Here is a 25,759-nt window from a genome sequence, read left to right on the forward strand (position 1 = left end):
CCCAGTGCAACAGTCTTGCCACATTGTTATGCCTATCAGTATACAGTCCTTCTGTCATTAGTATGTCACAGCCAGCAACGAGATGTGTGACTGCTTCCAATTCAGTTTTACAAAACCTATATTTGTTTTTTTCTCCCACATGTTCATTGGACTTTGGACTGCTGGCTGTCTCTGTATACACATCATTAAATGTTCTTATGTAAAACTTCTGCATAGGTAGTGTTTTTTTCCTGAGTTTGAAGGTTCATCAGATTATACCAGTGTGTCAGTTATCACTAGAAAAATTGCCTGGAAGTTAACTCACACATTATAGGGTTATCTGGAGTCCCACGTTTTAGCAGTACTTTGAAGGACACATCTTTATGGTCCAACCTCATCAGTGGTGACATTACAATTACATGGGTTAAAGGAGTACCACACATTACTGATGGCTAGGGCAAGGACATGTTCACCTATACTGTGTGTGTGTGGGTGTGTGTGTGTGTGTGTGTGTTGACTAGCTCGCTCATGGCATTTGTGTTGATGAAGTATAGGAATCTGTGTGCCTGCATTTATTCAGCTCATGTTATGCACTTGAAGTTACTAATAAAATTTTTTTGAGACAATCACCAAAGACATGGATGAAGGGAAGACAGTGCACACTGCCTACCTTCACCTGGCCAAAGCCTTCAACATTAATCCCCTCTCGGATATAATAGATAAACTCTCTCAACTAGGCATCAATCTGTATGTTACCAAATGGGTAGCCAACTGGCTCACTGATAGAACCCACCTAGTCAAAATAGGGGAAGCCACCTCAATCAGTAGACCCATATCAAGTGACATACCCCCAGGATTTGGTCTTTGGGCCTCTGTTATTTGGGATATAGTTTTCTGAGGTGCAGGCCAAAACCATTGGGCTATGGCTGACCATGTTAGCAGATGACTGCAAGCTGGGAGCTGTCATCAATTCCCCTAGTAATGTGGACATTCTCCAAGAGGGTCTCACCCAAACAAATGACTGGTGCCAGAAACATGGCCTTAAGCTGAATACAAAAAAATGCATTCTCATCCCCTTTGGGAAGAGAGATGTCTCCACAAATTATCACATTAATAACAATGTCCTAAGCACGCAGTCAGTCGTGAGGGATTTGGGCACCCGGATTGATAGCAGCCTGACTTTTGACCACCATGTTGCTTCCATTGTACAGAAAGCTTTCTACATGGCCAACCTCATAAGTAAGAGCATCTCATCCAGGGACAAGGAGGTCACAACATCCCTATAGTCTTCCCTTATAAGGCCCATTATTCAGTCCAATGCCTTATTCGGTATGTACCTCACAAAGCACGAGCAGCTGGAGAGGCCACAGATGCTCCTCACCAGGAGAATCCAGGGCCTCAAAAATCTACCATACACAGAAAGGCTAAAAGCCCTATCCCTCTACTCTGTTTCATACAGACTCCCCAGCGGTGACCCGTCTGGCATACAAGGCGATCTCAGACCCTGCCTTGATGGGACTGTTGCATGTCTGCAAGTCAAGCTCCACTCAAGTAACCTACACAGGCGGCCTCAACCTGGTCTGTGACATCAGTAGGACTTGCTGGCGGGGCAGATTTGTGACCCAGAGACTCCCCCTTCTATGGAACAGACTCCCTCTCCACATCAAGCAGAGTACCTCTTTACCCATTTTTAAGTGCAACCCGGATTACTGGATGGGAAATAGAAAATACATCCCTGGGGTTCCATCTGTGTTCCTGCTGGGCAGGGGCATCGGGAGCTGACTTGTCTATGAATGGGCTAAACTCTTGGCTAGGCTTATAAGGACCTCAGGGGCAATAGCCTAGTTACTTCCTATGATCCTATAAATATGGCTTTGGGTTGAATTCATAGTTCAGTTTCATGGTCTGCAACCAGAAAGTGACTGCATCCATCGGAAAAGTGACTTCTGCAGATCTGTTCTTATACATAATTACAAGTTCTGTGATTAAACTCTCTACTTCCATGTGCATTCCAGCACTCTGCTGCAGACAAAGTATCTCAAGCAAGACATGTATGATTCAGCTTTATTTACAAAGTGAACTGTTTTTTTGTTTTTTGTGTGACTTGCTCCAAAGAACCTTATAAAGTTGTTCATGGCTACTACACCCCATTCCAATAGTAATCATTCAGACAGTAGTTTGTACCACTGCTGGTTCCAGGCATACCTCCCAGCTGTTCAGACTATCAATGAATATCCAGTTTGGCTCTTATAATTGTGGTCTGCTCCTCATAAAACTAATGGTTTCTGTCACATGACTGGGGGGATCTGTGGACTGAAGTCACTAGATAATGGCATACAACTGCGCTTCAGACTTTAAATCCTAAAGAAAATATATGTTAAACCATGTTGCTCTAGGACTCCTCCAAGAAATTAATAACACTATTCAAAATAGGTCCCTATTTTTCTGCCTTTGCCCACCACTCATATTGTTGGGCTTTGTCCAGATTATGTGCACTACAACGTTCAGAGGTATGATAAAAAGTGCCCCCCTCATCCTATTTGATCTTTGTATTCAGTTATTGTCCTGCATCTCAGAAAGAGATTTATTATATACTGGGCAATATTAAATAGTACAATTACACTGCAGTGCTTACATCTAGTAAACTTATCTAATGTCACTTTTAAGAGTGGTTGAATGAACTGGTTAACAGTTTACACAACACACAGAGTTGCAACAAGCACTTCAGCAAGATATATACATTACAGTATGTACTCTGCAATTAATAATTATTTATTTATTTGTTATTTGTTTAATGTAAGTCAGACTGGCTTGAGTTACCCATTCCTATCAGGGGCCAGGGAAAACTTTCCAGATACGTATGGCTAACAGAATGAAAAATTAGTACGAACTAACAAAGTTCAAGCACAAATAACAACAATTCATTATTCGGTTTGAATGCGAACTTAACAGACATAATTAAGTCATAACATTCATGCACAAAACTTGAAAACCCACACATTTGTGTGTCTAGATAAGAACTCAACAGACGTATCAATTCATAGTGCTCAAGCATAACTTATATGGAAGGTCTGATAATATGGCAAATGCAACCTTTTTTGCATTATAGACAATTATCATAACTATTATTAATATTGTAGAGTTAATGCAATATAGTTTCTGAGGCTTTCACTAGGCTATTGACCCAAGGGTCTTCACAGGCCTAGCCAGTAAATTCCAATTTGTTATTGGATTAGAGACATTTTCTAGTAGGTTGTAGATGTAGCTGAATTAATCCATATGGTTATCCTTGTGTATGTTTGCAAAAGTTTTCCCATACTTGATTTTTGGAAATTTAATGAATTTTCTTATTTGCTTGTTTAGGCTCAGAAATCTACTCTTCCAGTTATATCAACTCACTTTTCTATTCTTTGACATCACCTTCTTTCTCTTTTTTGTATAACTTATTAATGCCAGACATTCACCAGTCTTTTTATTTATTTTTATTTTTTGTTTTTATTTCAGCATCTTGCTTTATTCATATCCAACATGGCTGTGTTTATACATTTGTATAACTGTTTTTAGAGAGCATCAGTGTATACTTTAATATAGCCGTTACTGCCATTTCTGGAAACTAGAGCTTGGCAGTCATTTACACCTTCCCTTAGGAGTGCACAGTTACCTTTGTGGAATTATTTTAGCCTGCCATCACCTTTAGGGAGTTCTGGCCCTATTGGCACTTTAGTAATGACTGATTTATGGTCTGACTTAAGTGGTGTAGGCACGGATAGTGATATGTTGCACCATTCACTGATGGTGAAGACCAGGTCTAGACTATTGAAGCCCCTAGTTGTGTGGTGCACTATTATAGGTATTTCAGTTAACAAAGTACAGTAATTTGTGTGCAACCCAGTTTGGGCTCATATTACGTTCACAGTTAATGGAAGGATAGTTGAAGTCACCCCTGCCTAGGATGTTAATTGTCCAAAGGAGGTCTAAATAAGCTGTGGGGGCATCTTGGTTCCTGGAAGCAGAACTGTAACTGATGATGAGCTGAAGAGAGGTCTTCAACATTGTAATTTGGACTTGGAGTAGTGCCAGAGACTATTCTTGTCTAACCTCTCTAGAGGTGGAATTATCATTAATTAAGATAGATACTCCACCTCCTTTGGTTCTCACATCTTCAAATTTCGGTCTCAAAATACAGAAGGCATTGTAACCTTGCCAGGCCAGAGTACTTTCTGCAGCCTTCAGGCAGCTGTAGACCTCAACATCTTCCTGGGAGAGGAGTGCTTCTAGATAGTGCCATTTCCGATTTCACCTCCTACTATTTAGCAGCATGAACATGGGTTTCTTTGTGAGCAATGTTTTCTTCTTGGCAAAATTGTTGTTGTGACTTTGCCTACAAAAGGCAGTATGGTGGAGGCAAGTGCTTTAGTCAACAACTGAAAGCCTACAAGTGCCAGGTGAAGTCCATCTCTGGCAAAGCAGTGTGGTCTACCCATTGTGTCCTCCCAGGCTGACAGGAACTGCATCCCTTTAGAATGACATTAAAAACTAATCCAATTATTGAAGTCAGTCACTTTCTGTTTATAACCCGACTTGGAAATATACTCAGACATTTCTATCATGTCTCTCTTCATATACTCCAGAGAGGTACATCTCAAGGCGTTCCCACCAGCATAAAAAAATCACAAGTCATAACAGTACTTGCTGTTGAGAGACTTGAGTGTATGTGTGATCTGGTGAATCCTTGTACCTGACAGGCAGCTGACTGTAAACTGCTGTTTGTTCAACCTGCTGAGTTGGACTTCTGTATATCTCACTATACTGTCACCTACAACTACAGCATTTCAAGTAGTTGTTCATCACCTTAAGTGCTTATTTGTGACCCAAGTGCTACTGTTTTCGTATCTATTGGGTGCTTTGGAAGTTGTGTATGTTGTACCACGTTTTGGTTTTGGAGGTGTCCCAGATTTAGGCAGAATTCATGGAGAGTACCTCTACAGGTGAAGCTTAATTTGTTTTGTGCTTATTACAAATAGGAGTCCTGCTGTATGTGTTGACAACTAGTTTAGTACTGCTGTTCTGGGCATGACAGACTAGAGATATCTGGGTTCTCAGTGTAGGAAGCCTCTCTTGCAAATTGTGCTCGAGTAATTTGGGAGTTAGGGGATGTCTGAGTACATGAACTAGTTGCTACACTACTTCCAAAAACCCATGACCACCAGGCTGGAAGGAGAAACAGAGGGAAATTGACAGCCCATAATACAAGGTTTGATCCTTGTATCAAAGCAGATAAGGCGAAACAGAGTTGGGTTATCTGGCTTGGAGCTATAACTGGCTGACCATCCTATGGGGTATTCAGTAGCAGGTCATTAAAACAGGTGATCTACAGGGTCTGATGCTGACAGGAAAAAGTAAAAATGTCTGCTGGGTGGCTCAATGACCAGCTGAGAACTATTCAAGAGCTGCTCTGCTAGACAGCAGCCGCTTATAAAGGAGAAAATGTGTATTGCTGCTTTTGCATCCATAACCACAAAGATTTACCACTCTCAGTCCATCTGTGCATGATGGTGCACTATGTACAAGGAAGAGCTAAGTAACCAGTACAAGGAAATCACCAGAGTCCTCCAACTGAGCCCTGCACCAATGATTTATCTCAAACTGAATCCTGAAACAGTAACCCTTCAATTAGATAGTCAATCTGTACACTTCTGCACCAGGATACAGAGGGGCGTTCTCCAAAAAAAGATGGTAACAGCTTTTATCAGCAAAAGCATAGGAGGGTAGTAGTACAGAAGTGTTGGGTGTGATCAAGGGGGGTAATTGGAATACAAGTAAAAAAGGTATGACTGTAACCTCGGGGCAGTATGTGTAGAAGAAGTCAGGGTAGGGTAAGCTACTAGTAGGGATAGGGAGACTAGAGGTAGAAAAAGGTATAGGAGTACCTCGGCCTGTGCTCATACAGGAGCTGAATCAAGCTTTGTTGAAGTATTCTTCCATACAGGTGTTTTTTTTCTGTGGGCATCCCATGGAGCCTGTATTTCTTGCTTTTGAGAGAGCAGTGATGAGATGTTCCCTAGATATAAAGGGAAGCTGGCAAGTGCTGGGGATGTCACGATTTAATGATGTGGGGACAGAGGGGTGAAGTTTTCACTAAATCTGCCAGCCAGCAAGATGTCTTTATAAACGGGATTTGTGTATTTAATTAACAGTTCGGAGCAGATTTGGGTGCTTCCTTTGAGACTGCAGACATATGTGAAGAAGGCCTTATGTTTGTCTCTAGTAGATGTGGCCAATTTGGACTAGAAGTTTGCTTTGGAGAATATCACTTCAGGTGTGATTTACTTGTTCAGGTTAGAGATTGCTTCCCATTGGGCACCTGCTCCTCCTTGGTCGTAGACAGCAAATCCTTCATTTTTTTATAGAATTTTGTTATTATAGATGTCCACCAGACAGGTTTACTCTTCCATGCAGAGGATCATTTCATCCTGTTATTTATTCCTGACTCCGTGCATCTATACAAATGTTTGTACATAACTCTGGTGTAGTTTTGGACATTGGTACCAACTCTTGCATAGGAGAAGGGGGCAGTGAAGCTGTGTATACCATCCCTTGGGAGATTGTAGCCAGCTTTTTTTTTTTACCCTAGCTAGAGGGGGGGGGGGGGGTCATGGGAGATGGTGAATTCAAACATGACCACTTTACGGTTGGATTTTAACAGGGAGGATGATACTATCGGCATGCTGCAGTGCTTACTCATGTTAGTTACTACCAAATCAAAGATATTATCATCTCTTGTGGGGATATTGACTAGCTATTCCAAGGTGTTTGCGCTAACAAAAAATGAGGAATCTCTGACCATTTGTGTTCTGGCATGAGTAGCTCTTCCTATATATGTTTGGGTAGTTAAAGTCACCCAAGATCAGGGAAAAGGGTTGAATCTGGATAGATTTGCAGAGGTCCAGATAGGTGGAGTGGGCATCTTGAGACCAATTTGAGGGCCAGGAGCTAGCTATGATTTGAATATGGGTCTTGGCAATTGTTAAATGCACCTGGAGTACCCCCTGTGCGCCATACTGTTTGAACTGCCTGAAGGTGTGTATGTCTTTAATTTATATAGAAACTCCACCTCCTTTGGCTTCACTACCCATAGTTTGTGGTCTGAATCTATGATAGGATGAGTAACCAGGTAAGGCTGTGGTGATCTCTGCAGCATTGAACCAGGTGTTTTGGAATGCACAGATGTCAGCATCTTCAAGCGTTAAGAATGCTTGCAATGAATACAGTTTCATGTTCAGACTCGTAGTGTTTAGCACTGCAGACTCGAAATTTTTATGGTAGTAGTTTTGACTTCATCACTTTTCCTTAAAAAGGCACTATGGGGTAATCAAGAGCCTTTGACAGAAGCTTGAAGCACGTGAAACAGATGCAGGCCATCTATGGCAAAGCAAAGTAGTGTGTCAATCATATCTTACCAGGTTGACAGGTAGTGGATCACTGTCGAATGACACTAGGAACTAAGTCAGTTGTTAAAGTCAATCATTTTCTGCTTACATTGAGGCATCATTCTGGGTGACAGTGCTGATTAAGGCTAGGGAGAAACCTGCCTGGGACACACATTCAGTGTGTCACACATGAATTCACATTCATAGCTACAAGCGAGTGAGTGTTACTAATATTCATGGTGCACTCATTCAAGATCAGTATTGACACTGTATAGGGCGGATAAGGTACTGCTTCAAAAATGCTGGTAAATGCCTATATCATGCACAAAAATTTAATAAAGATTTTTTTTTTTTGTTAAAAAATGGTGAACAGAGACAAGGATTAGACTATGCCTTGTGTGTTACACTGAAGATTTGCATTGTTTCTAGAATCCATTAGCTCAAAATATTTTAAACATGACTCTAACTATATATATATATATATATATATATATATATATATATACACACACACACACACACACACACACACACACACACACACACACATATATATATATATATATATTATATATCATATAGATCGACTGCAGTGGTGGTGCTGCGGTAGCGTTGTCGCCTCACAGCAAAATGTTGGGCCATTCGATTCTCAGCTAGAGCGTCTTCTCTGTGGAGACATGCGTGAATGGGTGTACCTTCGTTGAAGGTTGTGCTTCAGGGCTGGCAAACTCGGCACGTAAAAAAATCTACTGCCAATCATTAGCGGCCCGGAGTTCCGCTGTGGCGACCCCTAATCGGGAAAAGCCAAAAAACACAAACAAATATATTTTATATATATATATATATATATATATATATATATATATATATATATATATATATTTTTTTTTTGTTAAGGATAAGGTGCATTAGTCACAAATTCTGTTTTGAGAAGCATCATGGTTGTTATCAATGTAGAGTTTAAATGACTTGCTCAGAGCTGCACTATACTAACAATGGTTGCCAGAAATCACAACTAGTTATACTGGGTATGACATAAGCAAAAGCGAATAAAGACAGATTTTCTTTTAATGTATGGGAAACAATGGTTCATGCTTTATGAACAGATGTCTTCTTCCTTTTCTACCATATGCTTTTATACATTTTCATTTTATTTAACTGGGTAAACCCACTGGACATAGCTGTCTCTTTTTAATGAATCTGAACACTCTCTTTTAAGTGACTTGTTCAGAGTCACACAATAAGAAAATGGAGCATGAGGAAATCAAACCCTGGACTACCGGAAGCAGATTTTTAACACTGTATAGCCTTAATCCCCTACACTGTATTTTAGTAGAGATGTTGTCAGGCATCACAAATTGTCATAAAGACACACTGCAGAATCCTTGAACTCGCCCTATTGCTATAACTAACTAAAGCCTACAAGTCAGATGCATTATTTCAGATCTAAAGATTCATGTAATGTAAAAAATAAAAGCATTTAACATATCATAACAGATGATACAATAGATACAAAAAGGACACCTAGAGGCTTTTCTCTGGATCTTACCATGATAACAGAGCAAGTACTCGTCTTTCTGACCTGTGCTGCTTACTTTCATAACTGCGATGGGGAAGCTGTGTGTTGAAGCAGCAAAAATGGCTGAAGCTAAGGAATGGTCATTTTTATCAAGGAACTCTGCAGGTAAAAAGAAAAAAAGTCAGAGGATAAATTTCAGTTTTCTTTCTTTTTCCATTTTTTTCTGTATTAAAAATAAACACAATAAATAAATAAATAAATAAATAAAATAAACAATGTTACATAAAGTACTTAAGCCATTTCCATACCAGGGCATCTTGACCAGCAGTTCCAAAATTCCCAGACACTTCTACTAGCAGACAGAGCTGTTTGGCCAAATATTTTCTAAGGAGTTGTTTCTAGATCATCACACTACTGCTACTGATGGAAGATCCCTTGAGGAGCCCCTCTATGATTTCCAATCAGTTCTTTTTTGTGATAGAGTTATCTGACAGGAACTAAAAGGCTAGTAAAACACCAGAGTCCATTTTCCTAACTGGAGTAGGGCGGGATGGCATAACTGGTGATTGATATGTCCTTTAGATCTGTGTTCATTGCACACCAGCCTACTGTAAATAAACTTCCAAACACTACTCTAACCAACAGTGATTTACACACCAAATGAATTCCAAACTGCATGAGTATGCAAGGAGGAGGGAGGTGCTTGAATATATGCCATCCAAAGCTTGCCCTACCCTTAGAGTAGACATTTAAGCTGCTATATTTAGGGTAACTGAAAAATGTGAGTATAGGGCTTCACAAATGTACCTGACAGTCGACTCCTTGGTATATACAGAGATGTGGGGGTGACGGGGTGCTCTGTTTTGTAAACTGGATGGACTGTCGCTGGTTTTGTTTCACTGAGTTGAAAGCAACAGAACTGCAGCAGATGAAAGTTCCATTGCTCTGTTCATATAATCATTTATAAATAAGAGACATTTGAGCAACTACAGACCCTGGGAACTATCGCCCCATTAGCCTGACGAGTGTGTTATTCTAAGTCTGTTGGTTTAAGCACTTGGGCTTCATACAGGTTGTTTTACATTAAGAAGGTTTGTGGTCTGCACTCTTGTGGAAGGAGAGGCTGGATTCTGCCCTTCTGAGCTGGGAAGTTCTGGTCATAGACTTATTGTCACCTGCTTATTTGAACTGTTTCTTTCTGAAATTGGTGCGCCTTGTTGCTGTAGCAAAGACCAGATTCAGGTCTGCTGAATCTAGCTTTGTTTGTATAACTTGAGCACTGATCCAGGCCATCTTTTTTGGAGAAGGTTCCCCTGCACCCTAGTATCAGGAGTGTGCAGTTAGAACTTGTCTGATTAAAGACTGCTGGTACAGGGCTCAGTTTTGAGCTTTTTTTCTGGTTAATTGGGTAATTTGTTTAAATCACTTTGTTCATTTTCTATTGTTTTATATAGATTAAAAAACTGCACTTTATTCATCTGCTTTTACTGTATTTGTGTTTCTTCCTACTTTATTACTAGGGACATTGACTACAACTCTGATCTGAGATATATAACAATAAGTATCCTTTTCTGTGCATTAAAAAGTGTTTTTTTTGATTGTATCTGCTTTATTTTCTGGAAAAAAACCCCAACAAAAACAAAAAAATATACTTGTTTCCTGCCTTTCTAAGCTAGTATAGTCCAGTTTTTAGGTTAGTGCTGAATTCAGGGCTGTGTTACAAATCTCAGTGTTTGCCCATACCTTACTTGAATAGAAAGAAGTTTCCCTGTTCACCTGTGAGAGAGGGGAGCTTAGAGCAGTCTATCTGTCCCTGAAGGAGTAGTTTCAGCCCAGAAATTAGTAGTTTATTGGTCATTTTGGGCTAATATCTATCTCTCTCATTTCCCTGCTATAAAAAATGCATTTGCCTGGTTTTGCGCGTTGGTTAGCTAGGGTAAAACTATTCTTGGAACTAGACAAACTTTCAACTTAAGCACTCAAGCCATTCATTTCTCAGTCCGCCACTTGCTCAAAACTCATAACAAGCACTTATAAACCCTAGCACTAGACCCCCCATACTGTACAGAAGGACAAGGCTCTCTCTTCGACCTTACCAGCCATTCAGTAAAACAGTTCACCGTACCTATCCAGGCATGTCCAAAGGGCAGTTTCAGGTGTACTCTCCAGTCCAACTGGTGAATCTGGGCATTTTGAGGCAATGTTACAACTGCCTCATATACACGGACAACCCTCTCCTCCTACCACACCAATACATGCAGCAGATGCAATTATACAGCCAAACTGGAGGCTAAGCTCTCTCAACCCAAGACTGGATCAGATAGTCAAGAGGAGAAGGAAAATACTTGCATCACGCCACCAGTCTCATATAGACCCATTAAACCAGCACTGGCAAAAAACACACATAAATACCACTATCAGGCTACAACTCATACCATACATTTTGGCCACAGAACTCGGACCAAAATACAAAAGGTGGGGACGTATCCATATTCATCAAGGATACCCACACCTCCAGGTTAGTGGCACAGCACAATGCTTCAGAGATCATCCACGTGCAACTAACAATGGGCAAAATTGCAATTCAAATTGTAGCTTGCTACAGATCACCCACCATGTCCCAGGACCCCTATTCCGCATTTCTGGAAACACTGGGAAACATAAAGGTCCTACCAAACACCATAATATTGGGTGATTTCAATTACTCAAACATTAACTGGGAGAACTTCTTAAGCATTAACTCCCTTGCCCAACATTTCCTAGAATTTATACACTAAAACACCCTGGATCAATTAGTCAACACTCCCACCAGAGGTGACAACATATTGGACCTGGTCATCACCAACATGGGCGACCGGTGTTCCACACCGGAGGTCAAGCCCTCGCTGGTTAGATCTGACCATAAACAAATCACTTTGGATATCTACATTCCGCCCCAACCCCCAGACAAGGAAAACACCATGAAAAACTTTTCAAAAGCAAACTTCACATTACTTAAGACCGAGGTGGAAAGTTTCAAAGCCCCCATGCTAAAGGATAACGCTGTCCAAGTTTCACAATCCTTTACTAATGCATTCTATGGGCACCTACAAGAATGCATGGTTCGTGCTATCCCAAGCAAAACCAAGACTCACTCCTCCAAGAAAAGGAAACCAGTCTGGTGGACTCCTGCCATGAACAAGCTATACAATATACAATAGGAGGAGGAGGAAACTAGTACAGAAAAGAGTAAAATCCCAAGAAGGGAAGATATCCCTGATCAGTATCAGCAAGAAACTACTATCCCTCATAAAATCATCAAAGGCGAGCTTCGAAAGAAAAATTGCCAAGGACTCCAAAGATAACCACAAGGCATTCTTTAGCTATGTCAAGAATCTAAGTGGCAATGCTCAGATCTGCTCGAAGTTGGTGCAGAATGGCACAAAATACACTGAACCAACCGATATCGCCAACATCCTGGCAGACCGGTTCTACGCAAACCTCACCCCCCCACCCCCAAAAGGGGTCATAACCATACCAGAAGAATGTTGAGCCCCTGAAATCACAGGCACTCAGGTTAAAACAGCCCTCTCCAAAGCCAAAAACACAGCATCAATGGGACTAGACGGTGTTCTAGGCTGCGTCCTACATGAGCTCAAAGATGAATTAACCTCTCACCTAAACACACTGTTCAAACTCAGCCTCTCCACAGGCTATGTACCCACAGAGTGGCGCACATCAACGGTTATTCCATTCCACAAAGTTGGAGCCAAAACAGACCCCAGGAACTATCACTATAAGCCGGACTAGCTTGGTCTGCAAGGCTATGGAGCGCATCATCATGGAACTCATTAACAGAGAAATTGGGAACCTCCAAACACTGGACCCTACCCAGTTCGGCTTTGTAAAGGGCAGATCATGGCTCCTAAAGCTGGTGGACTTCTTTGAGACAGTTACAAGGCTATAGACAAGGGAAAGGTGGTACACATAGCCTACCTAGACCTCACAAATGCCTTCGACACCATTCCCCACTCTGGTATTATAGACAAGCTCACCAGCCTGAACATAAACCCCTACATCACAAGATGGGTTGGCAACTGGCTCACGGACAGAACCCACATGGTGAGAGTTGCAGGAGCTAGGTCTGACTCTAAACCGGTTACACAGTGGCGTTACCCAGGGCTCAGTCCTAGGACCTCTCCTGTTCGGCATTTACTTCTCAGAGGTATAGGCAAGCACAGGAGGACTATGGCTGACCAAGTTCGCAGACGACTGCAAACTAGGGGTTATAACTGACTCTCCGGCTGACAAAGACATCCACCAAAAGGGTCTCACTGAGACGGATACCTGGTGTCAAAATCATGCCCTCAAGCTAAATGCCAAAATATTGCATAGTCAGCCCTTTGGAAAAAACAAAGTACTCACAAACTACCACATAGGTGGTAGTCCCCTAAATATGGAAGACGTAATAAGGGATCTGGGGACCCAAGTAGATAGTAATCTCTCCTTTGATAATCACATTGCCAAAGTGGTTAGAAAATCCTTCTACGTGGCCCACCTAATCACAAAACGGTTCACATCCAGATCAAAAGAGGTAATTGTTCCCCTCTACTCATCAGACCCATCATAGAGTACAACGCCCCACGCAACAGCTGGAAAGACCACCGAAGTCCCTCACCAAGAAGATCACTGGCCTCAAACAGATGCCCTACACAGCTCGACTGAAGAAACTCCAGCTGTACTCGGTTGCATACCGCCTACTCAGAGGTGATCTCTGCCTGACATACAAGGCCATGTCCAATGCAGAATTGATGGACATGCTCCACCTAAAGAAAACCTTATCCCCTCGAGCCACACGCTCTAGGGATCTAAACTTCACCACTACAATAAACAGGACGTGCTGGAGGGATAGATTCCTGTCCCAGGGACTTCCCATGCTTTGGAACAAGATTCCAATCTACATTAGGCAGCGCTCCTCGCTAACACTCTTCAAGAAAAACCTTGACGAGTGGATGGGAAACAGAAAGTTTACCCCAGGGATCACTTCAGTGGCTCTGCTGGACAGAGGCACAAGGAACTAATCTAAGGGGGCGGCGAAAGCAAACACATTCTGGCTAGGCTTATAAATGCCTTCGGGCAGATAGACTAGTACCTACCTATGAACTTAAGCTATGGAGCACATCATCATCATGGACCTGCTTAACAAAGATTTAGGCAATCTCCAAACTCTTGACCCCACACAGTTTGGCTTTGTCAAGGGGAGATCCTGTCTGCTGAACCTGGTTGACTTCTTTGAGGCAGTCACCAAGGCTGTGGATGAGGGTAAGGCATTGCATACAGCCTACCTCGACCTGGCCACGGCCTTTGATACCATGCCACACTCAGGTATCATTGATAGACTCACCAAACTAGGCATCAATCCTTACATCACTAGGTGAGTTGCAAATTGGCTCACAGACAGGACTAACAGAGTGAAAGTTGCGGATTCCAAGTCAGACTGTTGATCAGTCACTGGTGGAGTCCCACAGGGCTCGGGGTCCTAGGCCCTCTCCTGTTTGGCATCTACTTCTCAGAAGTCCAGGCCAACACAGAAGGACCCTGGCTGACCAAGTTTGCTAATGACTGCAAACTAAGAGTCATTATCAACTCCCCAAGTGATGCAGACATCCTACAAAAGGGCCTCTCTGAGACCAATGACTGGTGTCAGATGCATGGCCTGAAGCTTAACACCAAAAAATGCGATATCATCCCCTTTGGAAAAAACTCAGTTCCCATGAATTACCACGTTGATGGGAGCCCACTGAACACTGAATGGGCCATAAGAGATCTGGGCGCCCAGGTCGACAGCCACCTCACCTTCGACCACCACACTGCCACTGTGGTCAGAAAGTCCTTCTATGTGGCACATCTTATAACCAAAGGTTTCACATCCAGGAAGAAAGAGGTCATCATCCCTCTCTACTCATCCCTCATTAGACCAATAATCGAATATAACGCTCCATTTGGCATGTACCTGACCAGACACCTACAACAGCTGGAGAGGCCACAAAAGTACCTCACAAAAAGGATCCTAGGCCTTAAGCAAATGTCCTACATGGACAGACTCAAGAAACTTCAGCTGTTCTCAGTCTCTTATCGTCTACTTAGAGGTGATCTCTGCTTGACTTACAAAGCCATGTCCGACCCAGCCTTATTTGAAATGCTACACACCTAAAGAAATCCCAATCCCCCCATGCCACACACTCCAGAGATCACAACCTCATTACCATAATTAACAGAACATGCTGGAGAGACAGGTTCATCTCCCAAAGACTGCCCATACTCTGGAATGGGCTTCCCACTCATGTCAAGCAGAGCACCTCACTGGCCCTCCAAGAGAAATCTTGACGAGTGGCTGGGTAACAAAGTTCACTCCAGGGATCGTTCCAGTTGCCCTACTGGATAGGGGAACTGTGAACTAACATCAGGTGGCACAGTGCCTGGGCAATTTTTTTGGGCTAGGCTTGTAAAGGCTCCAGGGCCATTAGCCTAGGACACACCTATGAATCTATGAACTGCCTCTATATATATATATATATATATATATATATATATATATAAAATGTACACACACATATGCACGTATACACCTATATCTATATATACAGAGAGAGAGAGACAGGCAGCTACAGATACACCAACACAAACAGATAAAATCCCACGTATAAAAAGCCTCCCAGAGATAGACACATGCTTGATGTTGGCTGAAGTCAGTTGCCTCCATGAATCACCCAGTTTCATCAAACAACTAAAGGCAGTGATGACAACATTTTTCCTTGATTCTTTTTTTTTTTTTTTGGTTTATAAAATCATGAAGCTCTTCTCATCCAGTTGATAATGGAAAAATGGAGAATGTTATGGAATCTGAGCACTCTGAAGAAGGTAGTAGACGTTCAGAGAGAGGCTGCCACAATTTGCTGTGACCTGTGGCTAGAGAAACAAAAGTGTTGAGACTGAATGTGGTTGCGATTGCAAACAGCTTGGAAGTTTTCCAAACACAGTTGAGGAATTGGAATGGATTATTTCAAACATACAAGACAAGAATGGGGATGGTCACATTGGATGAAATACAGTTTTTGTATGACCAAATGCAATCTGTATGATTGAAACAAAGCTCTTGATATGGTACAGCAGAATGAACAGGGTAAGCTAAGTTTGGCTGGAAGAATGAGAAGGCAAAACAGCTGAATGTTTGACTCTATGGAGTTACAGAAGGTGAGGAAGTAAAAGTCATGATGGAGAATGTGAAAAAAAGATGATGTGAACTTTTCATAAAGGACATGTGATAGATAGTAATGGTAAAACATTTCTCTCTGTTAGACATGGAATTTAATACATGAAAAGCCTAGACCAGTGATGGCGAACCTTTTGGGCTTGGCGTGTCAAAAATTCAGAAAATGCCTATCTTGACTCTGCTGGCGTGTCATCCCCACCCCGACAAAAGAGAAACACTTCTTACATATTCATTTATTTAAAAAAAAATACAGTCCAATTATGTGTGCTGCTATATATTAAAAAGTAAAAGAAAAATCAGTGACTTACAATACAGAAAACAATATGCGCACTGATAATTGGACTTAAAATAGTGCACCAAAAAATTCCCTACTTTTAATAGTAATTTTGAATTGAACTGAAAACAAAATATGGAACACATTGCATTTGATTTGATTAACATCAGTTAATGACTTTTTGGCTTTTGTGTTGCGGAGTTTTAAAAAAATAAGTGCAGGATCACATATTTCTCGTATTTTTTTCATTCAGTTTCTTTGGTAACTTGAGTGTTGGTGAATGCTGGTGTGTCAACCCAAAATGTTGTAGTGTGTCACCTTTGACATGCGTGTCATAGGTTCACCATCACTGGCCTAGACTAATACTGACAGAATGGTTGACATGTTACAAGAAACAGCAGATCTGTGGAAACTTTGGCAACGAGGTAGGAAGCTACTGATAGCAGCAGAAAGTCCTATATTTTTAGAACAGAGCTATTTTGAAGTCACACAGAACAAATCAGTCACAATTTGTCAATGTACTAAAGGACAGCAAAGAAATATAAACTTTTTATTGTCTTTCCCTGCTATCCTGAAGGAGTTTTGGGTGGGAGAGAGAGAGGATTTTTGACAGCCAGGAGATGTGATTGAAAAGATTAAGAAGTACTTCAGAGGCCAGTATAACTTCAGATAAAACAGAAGGAAAGACAGGTGAACTGAGATGTATTGATATTTTTGGAAAAATGATGTATAAAGGAAAAGAAACATCAAAATCAAGGGAAAACAGGCACTTTGATATCCTTGGAACAAGACGGCTGGATAAACTGGAAAAGTTTTGTCTCAACAGTACACTGAGTGACTTTAGAGGAAGTTAAGTGATAACTTAAAGGTTATTCACTAAACTGATATGAAGGAATGAACTGAACATTTGCACTAGGTAAGCAAAATTTTGTTTAATAGGAGGAGATCTGTAAGTATGTTTTTATTGTAAAGTTACAAAATATACTGATAAAAGGGGCAAAACAGAACTGTTGTGGTAGGAAAGCAAATTACTATTTTATAATCATTGGTGCCCATACCTATCCTGTAATAAACAATTTCTTACTTTGATCATTATTAGAACTTATATTTAAAATCATGATATACATGAGTTAGGTTTGGATGCAGTTATTAGTTTCACAAATGCAAGAGAGTGTATCATTTGCATGTTTTGATTTCAGTCATAAGACTGCTAAGTAACAGAATTATTGTGAGACAACTATAAATTTGAGTTTGTTTCAAAAATACAATAATTAAACGCTTAGTGAGTATACCCGTTATATTACACAATGGGTCACCTTCAGACAGTAAGTTTAGGAGGCGGGGAGTTAGGTAAGTGTGAAGGGTGTGGTAAGAGGGGTGGGTTTAGGGGGGGTGGGTTAAGTTGTTAGGGGTTAGGGTAGTAGGGTGGGTGTGCGGTAAGTGTGTTGGTGTAATGGTTTCATCTGAAGGTGATCCATTACACAATATCGGATGATTTTCAAAAGCACTATTTTCACCCCATTGTTATTTAGAAGAGGAGACTATGCTAATGTTTATATGTTAACTAGAGCTTTTGCAGATTTTGCCTTATAATTTGTTTGTTAAGAAATTTAAGAATATTTGTATTAATATTTAAAACGGTATTACAATTGCTAGGAATGCTTACTTATTTAGAAGACAGATTTGTATAGAACAAGAGCATCCACAGGTATTAAAGCTATAAGCAATGATATTCATTTAGAAGTAAAATAAATGTCTGTATTAAAGAACAAGCATAAACTGTTGGTCTAAAGTATGAGGTTGTGGAAATTAAAGTATCGATGTAAATAAAAGATGAAATTTTACAAACTGATGAAACTTTAGGATGAAAGTAGAGAGCTGAACTCTAGCTGAAATGTGCAGAACTGTTAAATATTCTATTGAATTACAATTTGAGAGTAATCAATAAAGTGATCAAATAATATCAATGTGATTTTTAAATTCTACTTACAAATATTGGTGAATCAGCCAATATAATTGTTCATTTAGGAATTATGAATATCTAGAATGATTAAGAATTAGAGGTGTATGATATTAGTACACAAGTACACGTGAGAATTACAGAGGAAAGGCTGATGTAGAGCAAGAGATACAAGTAAGGCATGGACAAGGATTTGTGGATTAACATCTATTTGCTGGGGACAGACTTAGGGATGTGAATCTACCAATACAAATCTGAAAGAGGAAAACTGTACTCCCATCTGCCTAAGATTAGACTGTTTTCCAGCACTATCTACTTGTTATAGATAATACGAGTAAGAGAATGGTGTCATTCTGATCAGACGGCCTCCTTATGCGTATTTAAGAGATTAAAAGGAGAACATATTCCTATGCATGGTGAAATAAATATACCCGTGATACCAACTCTGCTTTAATGACCAATAAAAAACTCTACTGATTATATTAAATGGATGGATGTTGATTATAATAAATGGATGGAAGAAGGAAAAAGAATACTGGATTACATTATCAGATGCTAGGTCTTCTGATAGGTGGCTGAGATGACCTAAGGAAAAAACATGGACATGGTAAGGGCTGGTAAAGACAGAAAAAAAGAGTTCTGTACTTAACATAACTTGGCATCTGTGCTATCCAGTGTCATTATTCATCACAAATGGGTCTTGGATCCAAGCCGGCATCAGTCAGACAGATCCAGAGCTCAAGCACCTCCCCTTCCCGTAATCCCCTGCTACCTTCTAACCCTCAGATCGAGTTTGCTAAACCAATGGAAATGCAGAAGAAACTGTGCAAAATATCGAAACATTCCAAATACAAACCACTCCAGCTTGCCAGAGGCCCCAGCAGGAAGGGGGAAGGAGGACGGGAATGTGATGAATAATGACACTGGATAGTACAGATGCCAAGTTATGTTAAGTAGATAACTCTTTACCTGATGCTATCTGTGTCATTATTCATCACAAATGGGTCAGAGTCCCCAGCTACTATGTACCCTGAGTGACCTAAAGGAAGGAGCACAGCAAAATGGAAGCCCTGTTTCTAGACACCAAGTCCAAATTGTAATGCAAAATGTGTGTGTGGCTTAGACCAAGTCACAACAGCACAAATCTCATTCAGGAAAAGTCTAGCCAAGAAGGCTGAAGACGTAGCAACAGACCTAGTAGAGTGGGCCTTAAATGGTCTGGATAATTCCAAATGCCCACCATCATAAATGTGGGAAATACAACTAGCAATCCACCTGGAAATAGTCAATTTTGGAAACTGCCTAGCCCTTTCTGTTTTGAGAGAAGACCACATAGAGCAGGTCCATATTCCTAAATTCCTCAGTCCTTTTCAGATAAAAAAAAAAAACAATTGCCTATGGACATCTAAACAATGCATGATATATTCTTCCTTATTAGAGTAATTAAGGAAGAGGACCGGTAGTTGAATTGATTGATTGAGGTTAGCCTCCGAAGCCACTCTGGGAAGAAAGGAAGTATTTGTTTTAAGGGACACCCTTGTCCTTATGAAAGATCATGAATGGAGGCTTAATGCTTAGGGCTTGAAGTTCTGAGACCCTTTTGGCAGAGGTAACAGCCACTAAAAAGGCCATCTTCCAAGCAAAGAATTTAATATAAGAAACAGCAGCCGGTTCAAAAGGTTTTTGCATTAGGGACTGCGGCACCAATGTCAAATCCCATGGCAGGGATAATATTTAATAGGTTGTCTAAGAAGAAAAACTCCATTCAGAAAGGCTTTGCACAGCTTAGAAGAAAAGGTAGGCTCCTCGTTCAGATGGAAATTATAAATGGCCTCTAACTGGAGCTTAATGGTAGAAAAATTCACCCCATCCTGAAAAAGGGAAGCTAAGAAGAGTAAAATGTCATGAATAGGTGCTGAAAAAGGATCCAGATTAAGTTGTCTAGCCCAAACAGAAAATCATTTCCATTTACTGGAATAGACCTTCTTTGTAGATGGCTACTGAGAAGCCAAGGTAATGATTTTCACTGGGAAATGAAGCCTGGACTGCAAAAGCATTACTGGAACTGTTAAAACCATGCGGTTAGATGAAGGGTCTGGAGATTGGAAAGTAGAAGCCCCCAGGTGTAGATCAATGTGTGCATATATACCTTTAAGAAGCTATCCAAGGGCGTGCACAAATGTATAAATACTGAGCGCATGCAAGCCTGACTGCCATTTTGTGTTAAGTATTAAAGCATCTGAACAAAACCCCAAGCCTTCTTGTTTTATGTATTAGAGATGAACGAGTGACATGGTGTCAGAAGCAGCATATCTAAAAGAACATGAAGTCAGTGGAAGGGTACCGAAGGGGCATGAGGTCAGAAATGGTTTGGCTAAAATGACTCAATGCACTTGTTTAGACGCTGGTGGAATATACAGGAGTGGATCATTCCCAAATGTGCAAAACTTCACAAAACAGGTCAGAAACGGATTTCAGGTATTAAAACTTGCTCAGCACTGTTTCTTTTCGTATAGTATGAAATGGGGCATACAGAACGTTCTAAATAATATTCTCATAAACCGGTATGTACGATATTGATAAAAATATTCAAATTACTATGGAAATGTTTGAAATAAAGTCTGAATTGCATAAAGTGAATACAGTCATTATTAGGGCTCAGAGACAGTTTGAAAATGGGACTGCTTTCATTTAACAAGCAAGTCCACCAAGTCAACTTAAAAGACCACTACTCTAATTTTGTCCAGCACATTTTTTCTACCTATGCTGATCTTTTCCAGGGCAAACTAGGCATACTTCTAGTTGTGTACTCCATGAAGTTAAACCCAGAGGTCAGTCCAGTTATCAAGCCAGCATGTAAAGTTCCAATAGCTATGCAGGACAGAGTCAAAGCAGAGTTAGATAAAATGGTGCGAAAAGGTGTGATTTGTTCAGTTGAAACTCCAAGTGAATGGGTATCTTCCATGGTGGAAGCTCATCAGAAAAGCTCAGATGAGATCAGAATATGTACTGACCCACGAGATTTGAACAAAACGCTAAAAAGACCCCATCACCCAATGCCCACAAAGAGTTGCAGCCTTGATGCCAAATGCCACTATTGTTTCTGTCTTAGATGCAAGAGAGTTTGTTTTAGCAAATTCAGCTTGACAAAAAATCATCATTGCTCATTCCTTTCAGTACTGCATTTGGCAGGTACAGATTGGTTGAGAATCCCATTTGGAATAAATTATGCAAGTGAAGTCTTTCAACATGCAATGGAGCAAATATTTTCTGGGTATCCTTGTGCTACTATAGTAGACAACATACTAGTAGGAGGTCAACCTGATGAAGCAGAACATGACAGAAACCTCAGAAAAGTTCTAGAAAGGGCACATCAAGTAAATCTAAAGCTCAATCCACACAAATGTATGTTCAAGTCTACAAGAAGTTACTTATGTTGGTCATTTATTTATGAGTACAGGCCTATGACCAGACCCTTCAAAGAAAACAGCCATTCTTGAGATACCAGCTCCAGACAATGTTTAAGCCCTGTAAAGTTTTCTTGGCATAGTCAACTACCTATGCAAGTTCATTTCAGACTTGAGCCAACTATCAGCACCACTCAGAGCGCTGACACTTAAAGATGTATCCTGGCCTTGGTTAGAGCAACACCAAAGAACATTTAATGTCCTGAAACAGAATTGCAAGTCCACCAATTCTCAGATACTATGATGGTCACAAACCAGTTACACTTTCCTGTAATGCTTTGAAATTTGGTCTTGGCTCAGTCATTCTACAAGAGGATCAACCTGTTGCATACGCATTGAGAACTCTTACCCAAACTGAGATGCAGTATGCCCAGATCGAGAAAGAGCTTTTGGCAATTGTGTTTGCATTTCGAAGTTCGATGATTACGTTTATGGTGGATCTATCCAGACCGAAACAGACCAAAACAGACCACTAACCATTAGTCACAATCCTGACAAAGCCTATGCATTCAGCTCCAGCCTAATTGCAACGTAAGACGTTGAGATTACAAAAGTACAATTACAATCTTTTCTACAAGAAAGGCAAACTTCTTTACTTTGTTGATACATTGTCCAGATCACTCAGAAACACCACAGAAAACATGAATGAGTGTCTTGATTTTGTAGTTATGAAAGTGAGAAATTTTTCTTCCACACGTCTTGATGAGCTAAGAAATCACAGCCACAGATACAGTTTTATAAAGGCTCAACCACTTTATCAATCAAGGATGGCCATCAAAGCAATCTAGTTTACCTCAAGAAGTACAACCTTATTTTCCATAAAGAGATGAGATTTTCTCTGACAATGGTATCCATAATGAAAGGTCAGAAACTAATTGTTCCAAAGTTCTTGCAACCAGAGTACATTACTATCCTGCATCGTGGTCACCCAGAAACCGAATCTACCAAAAGAAGGGTACTTTGGCCTTCTATGTCACAAGACATTGAGAGAGCACATTTATCTTGTTCAGTGTGAAACAGTACAAAGCCACATCAACAGAAGGAACTACTTCAGCTTAACCAGATTCTGGATCTACCTTAATCGACAGTAGCCACTGATACCTTCGACTGGAATGGTCAACATTACTGCAATTGGTTCGAGATAGACTTACTTCCCAATCTTGGGTCTATACTACCATGTCGACAGGGCTGTTTCTCGAACGTCCTTATGTCGACACATGTACACTGAAATACCCAAATGTCGAACGGCCACAAAAGCAATTTTTTTCCCAGGGAAAAAAATCACTGGACCGCTGTTGGGAATTTGCCGTTTCCTCCACTATAGTACAATCTCAGAGTTGATATATTTAAGTAGGGTGGGTGTGTGTGTGTGTGTGTGTGTGTGTGGAAGCCCCCCACACTTCATTGTGCCTGTCGGTTTGTTTTGTTTTTTGTTGGCCCAGCAATTTTTTTCCCCTGGGAAAAAAATCGCTTTTGTGGCTGTTCGATATTTAGTTATTTCGGTGTAAGCCTCATTTTGTTGTGTATGGAAGTCTGCACAAAGTTATTTCTGACAATGGCACTCAGTTTACAAGCCAACAGTTCAAAAGATTTGATGAAGAATTGGACTTTACTCATGTCACAAGTAATCCAGAGTATGATGATAAACAAAACTTAGACTCACCACGACTGTTATTAATAAAAGAAAGACTTTATTTTACAAGGGTAAGCGCTTTCGCGTATCTCCTGATACGCTTCTTCAGACCATGTATATAATAGTGAACTTCCAGAAAATATATAGTGGAAACACATTCAAATTATTCAATTAGTTCATCAATAAAACAATCAAATCCTTAAAAGGGGAATGCTTCAAGCATCAATAGCAATTAATGACAACACATACTCAAAGCTTTGTCAAGCAAAGCGCTAGAAGTCAAAATCTTTTTCAACTTTCAAAACATTTAAAATTATTTAAAATTATATATAGAGCTGTTAATTGTTAAATATAAACAAAATATAAAATCTCACTACCTCAGATTAAGCATATATAAGAAACTTATATTAAATATGCCTGTGAAATCTTAAAGCACACTAAATATTACAGACAAAAATAGACAAAATTCTTTAAAATTCATAGGTTAAAGACCCTGGATAAAAAAGCATAGGTATATATATATATATATATATATATATATATATATATATATATATATATATATATATATATAGAGTATTCAGATTATTATTTACCTTTAGACCATATTGCTATTTGTGAAAGCTAAATGATATGTATATATAAAATTGATTGTGACATTTCATAAAAACTTATCTACACAAAAGATATGACATAATTAAAAACTATGTTGAGATAAGTCAGTTTAAAACCGGCTTCAATGTATAAATATGTATATATATATATAAATACATAAAAACTTGATAAATGAGTAGGTGAATAAATGAATAAATAAATAAATAAATGAATAAATAAATAAATAAACAGCAATTCATCTACGTGTATTCAAAAAAGATCTAAGTGAAATGTAAGCATTGAGTCCAGGGGAATGATGACCTTTTAACCTAAGGATCCATTTCAACTCCTTCAACTCTAATAAGTTCATATAATCACCACCTCTAATGTTCGGTTCTACTATTTGTAATAATCCAGAGTAATCCAGAGTATCCGCAGTCAAATGGTTTGTCAGAACACAGTTCAAATTGTGAAACAGTTACTTAAGAAGTCAAAACGAGATAACACCAATGTTTTCCTGAATTCCAGAAATATTCCTAATGATAAACATCTTGCTTCACCTGCTCAGAGACTTCTATCGAGACAAACCAGAACCATGTTACTTATCAGTAGTCAATTGTTGGTTTCATGTGTCAACAACAAATCAGCGAAAGCTAATCTATTGAAGAGACGCCTAACCCAGAAGTCCTATTATGATAAGACCAGAAAAATGCTCAATCCATTATGAGAGGGAGAAATGTTAAGGATGCAAATGTCCAAACATTATGATCGGATTGGTGTTGTGAAGAATATTGGTCCAGACCCGAGATCGTACATTGGGGAATCAGGAGGAGCAATTTTTAGTTGGAGTCAGTAGCATTTGAGACTGGTGTCTGACACTATACCACAGCAGATAACCTGTGGGAAAGACGATCTCAGAGTCAGTTGTATGGTGTTCTAATTCTAGAGGAAGTTCGAGGGGACATTTCTGTTCCTGTGAGAAATCCAGAAGTTCCTGATAAAAGTTGTGCACCGCAGACTGTCCCTGTTGCTAATTTTGGTCCCAACTGTTATGTTATGAGATATGGTCAAATCTCTAAACCCTGTAGCAGATATGAAGCAACTTGGACATTAACATTGTGTTTTGATTGCAGTGTATATAGAAATGCATGTCTAGCTCTAACATTGTTTTGCATACAGGGCGATCTTTTTAAGAGGGAGAATATAGATCAATGTGTGTGTATATACCTTTAAGAAGCTATCCAAGGGCTTGCACAAGTGCATAAATACTAAGCATGTGTGAGCCTGACTGCCATTTTGTAGTTAGCTGTTGAGATGTAAGCAAGTATGTATGTATGTATGTAAGCTCAGTTTGTTAACTAGTCCGTTCGTATTAAAAGATGCTGCTGTTCTTCTGGATGAGTTTGTATGCATTAAAGCATCTGAACGAAACCCTAAGTCTTCTTACTTTATGTATTAGAGATGAACAAGTGACACCAGGGATGGGAAATGAGATCTGGAATGGGATCCAGTATCCAAGGCGGATATTTCAGATGAGACCTTAGGAAGGAGAACCACACCTGGCAAGGCCAGAAAGGAGCAATGAGGATGAGAGGATCTTGAGGTGATGAGCTTTCTGTAACACTCTGTGTATTAGGGGAGAAGGAGGGTA

The 25,759-nt window shown here is 40.1% G+C and overlaps 1 protein-coding gene across 1 annotated transcript in view; it reads right to left on the minus strand.

Annotated features, from left to right (window-relative positions):
• CIT (citron rho-interacting serine/threonine kinase) overlaps positions 1-25,759 on the minus strand; it is a 3,433,971-nt gene that overhangs the window by 443,655 nt on the left and 2,964,557 nt on the right. The window contains exon 42 of the mRNA XM_044069760.1: positions 8,959-9,087. Coding sequence (XP_043925695.1) covers positions 8,959-9,087 — 129 coding nt within the window. The remainder of the gene's footprint in view (positions 1-8,958; positions 9,088-25,759) is intronic.

Source organism: Protopterus annectens, chromosome 4.part0 (genome assembly GCF_019279795.1).
Source record: "Protopterus annectens isolate FY-2018-M chromosome 4.part0, PAN1.0, whole genome shotgun sequence".
In the NCBI taxonomy this organism is placed as follows: Eukaryota; Metazoa; Chordata; order Ceratodontiformes; family Protopteridae; genus Protopterus; species Protopterus annectens.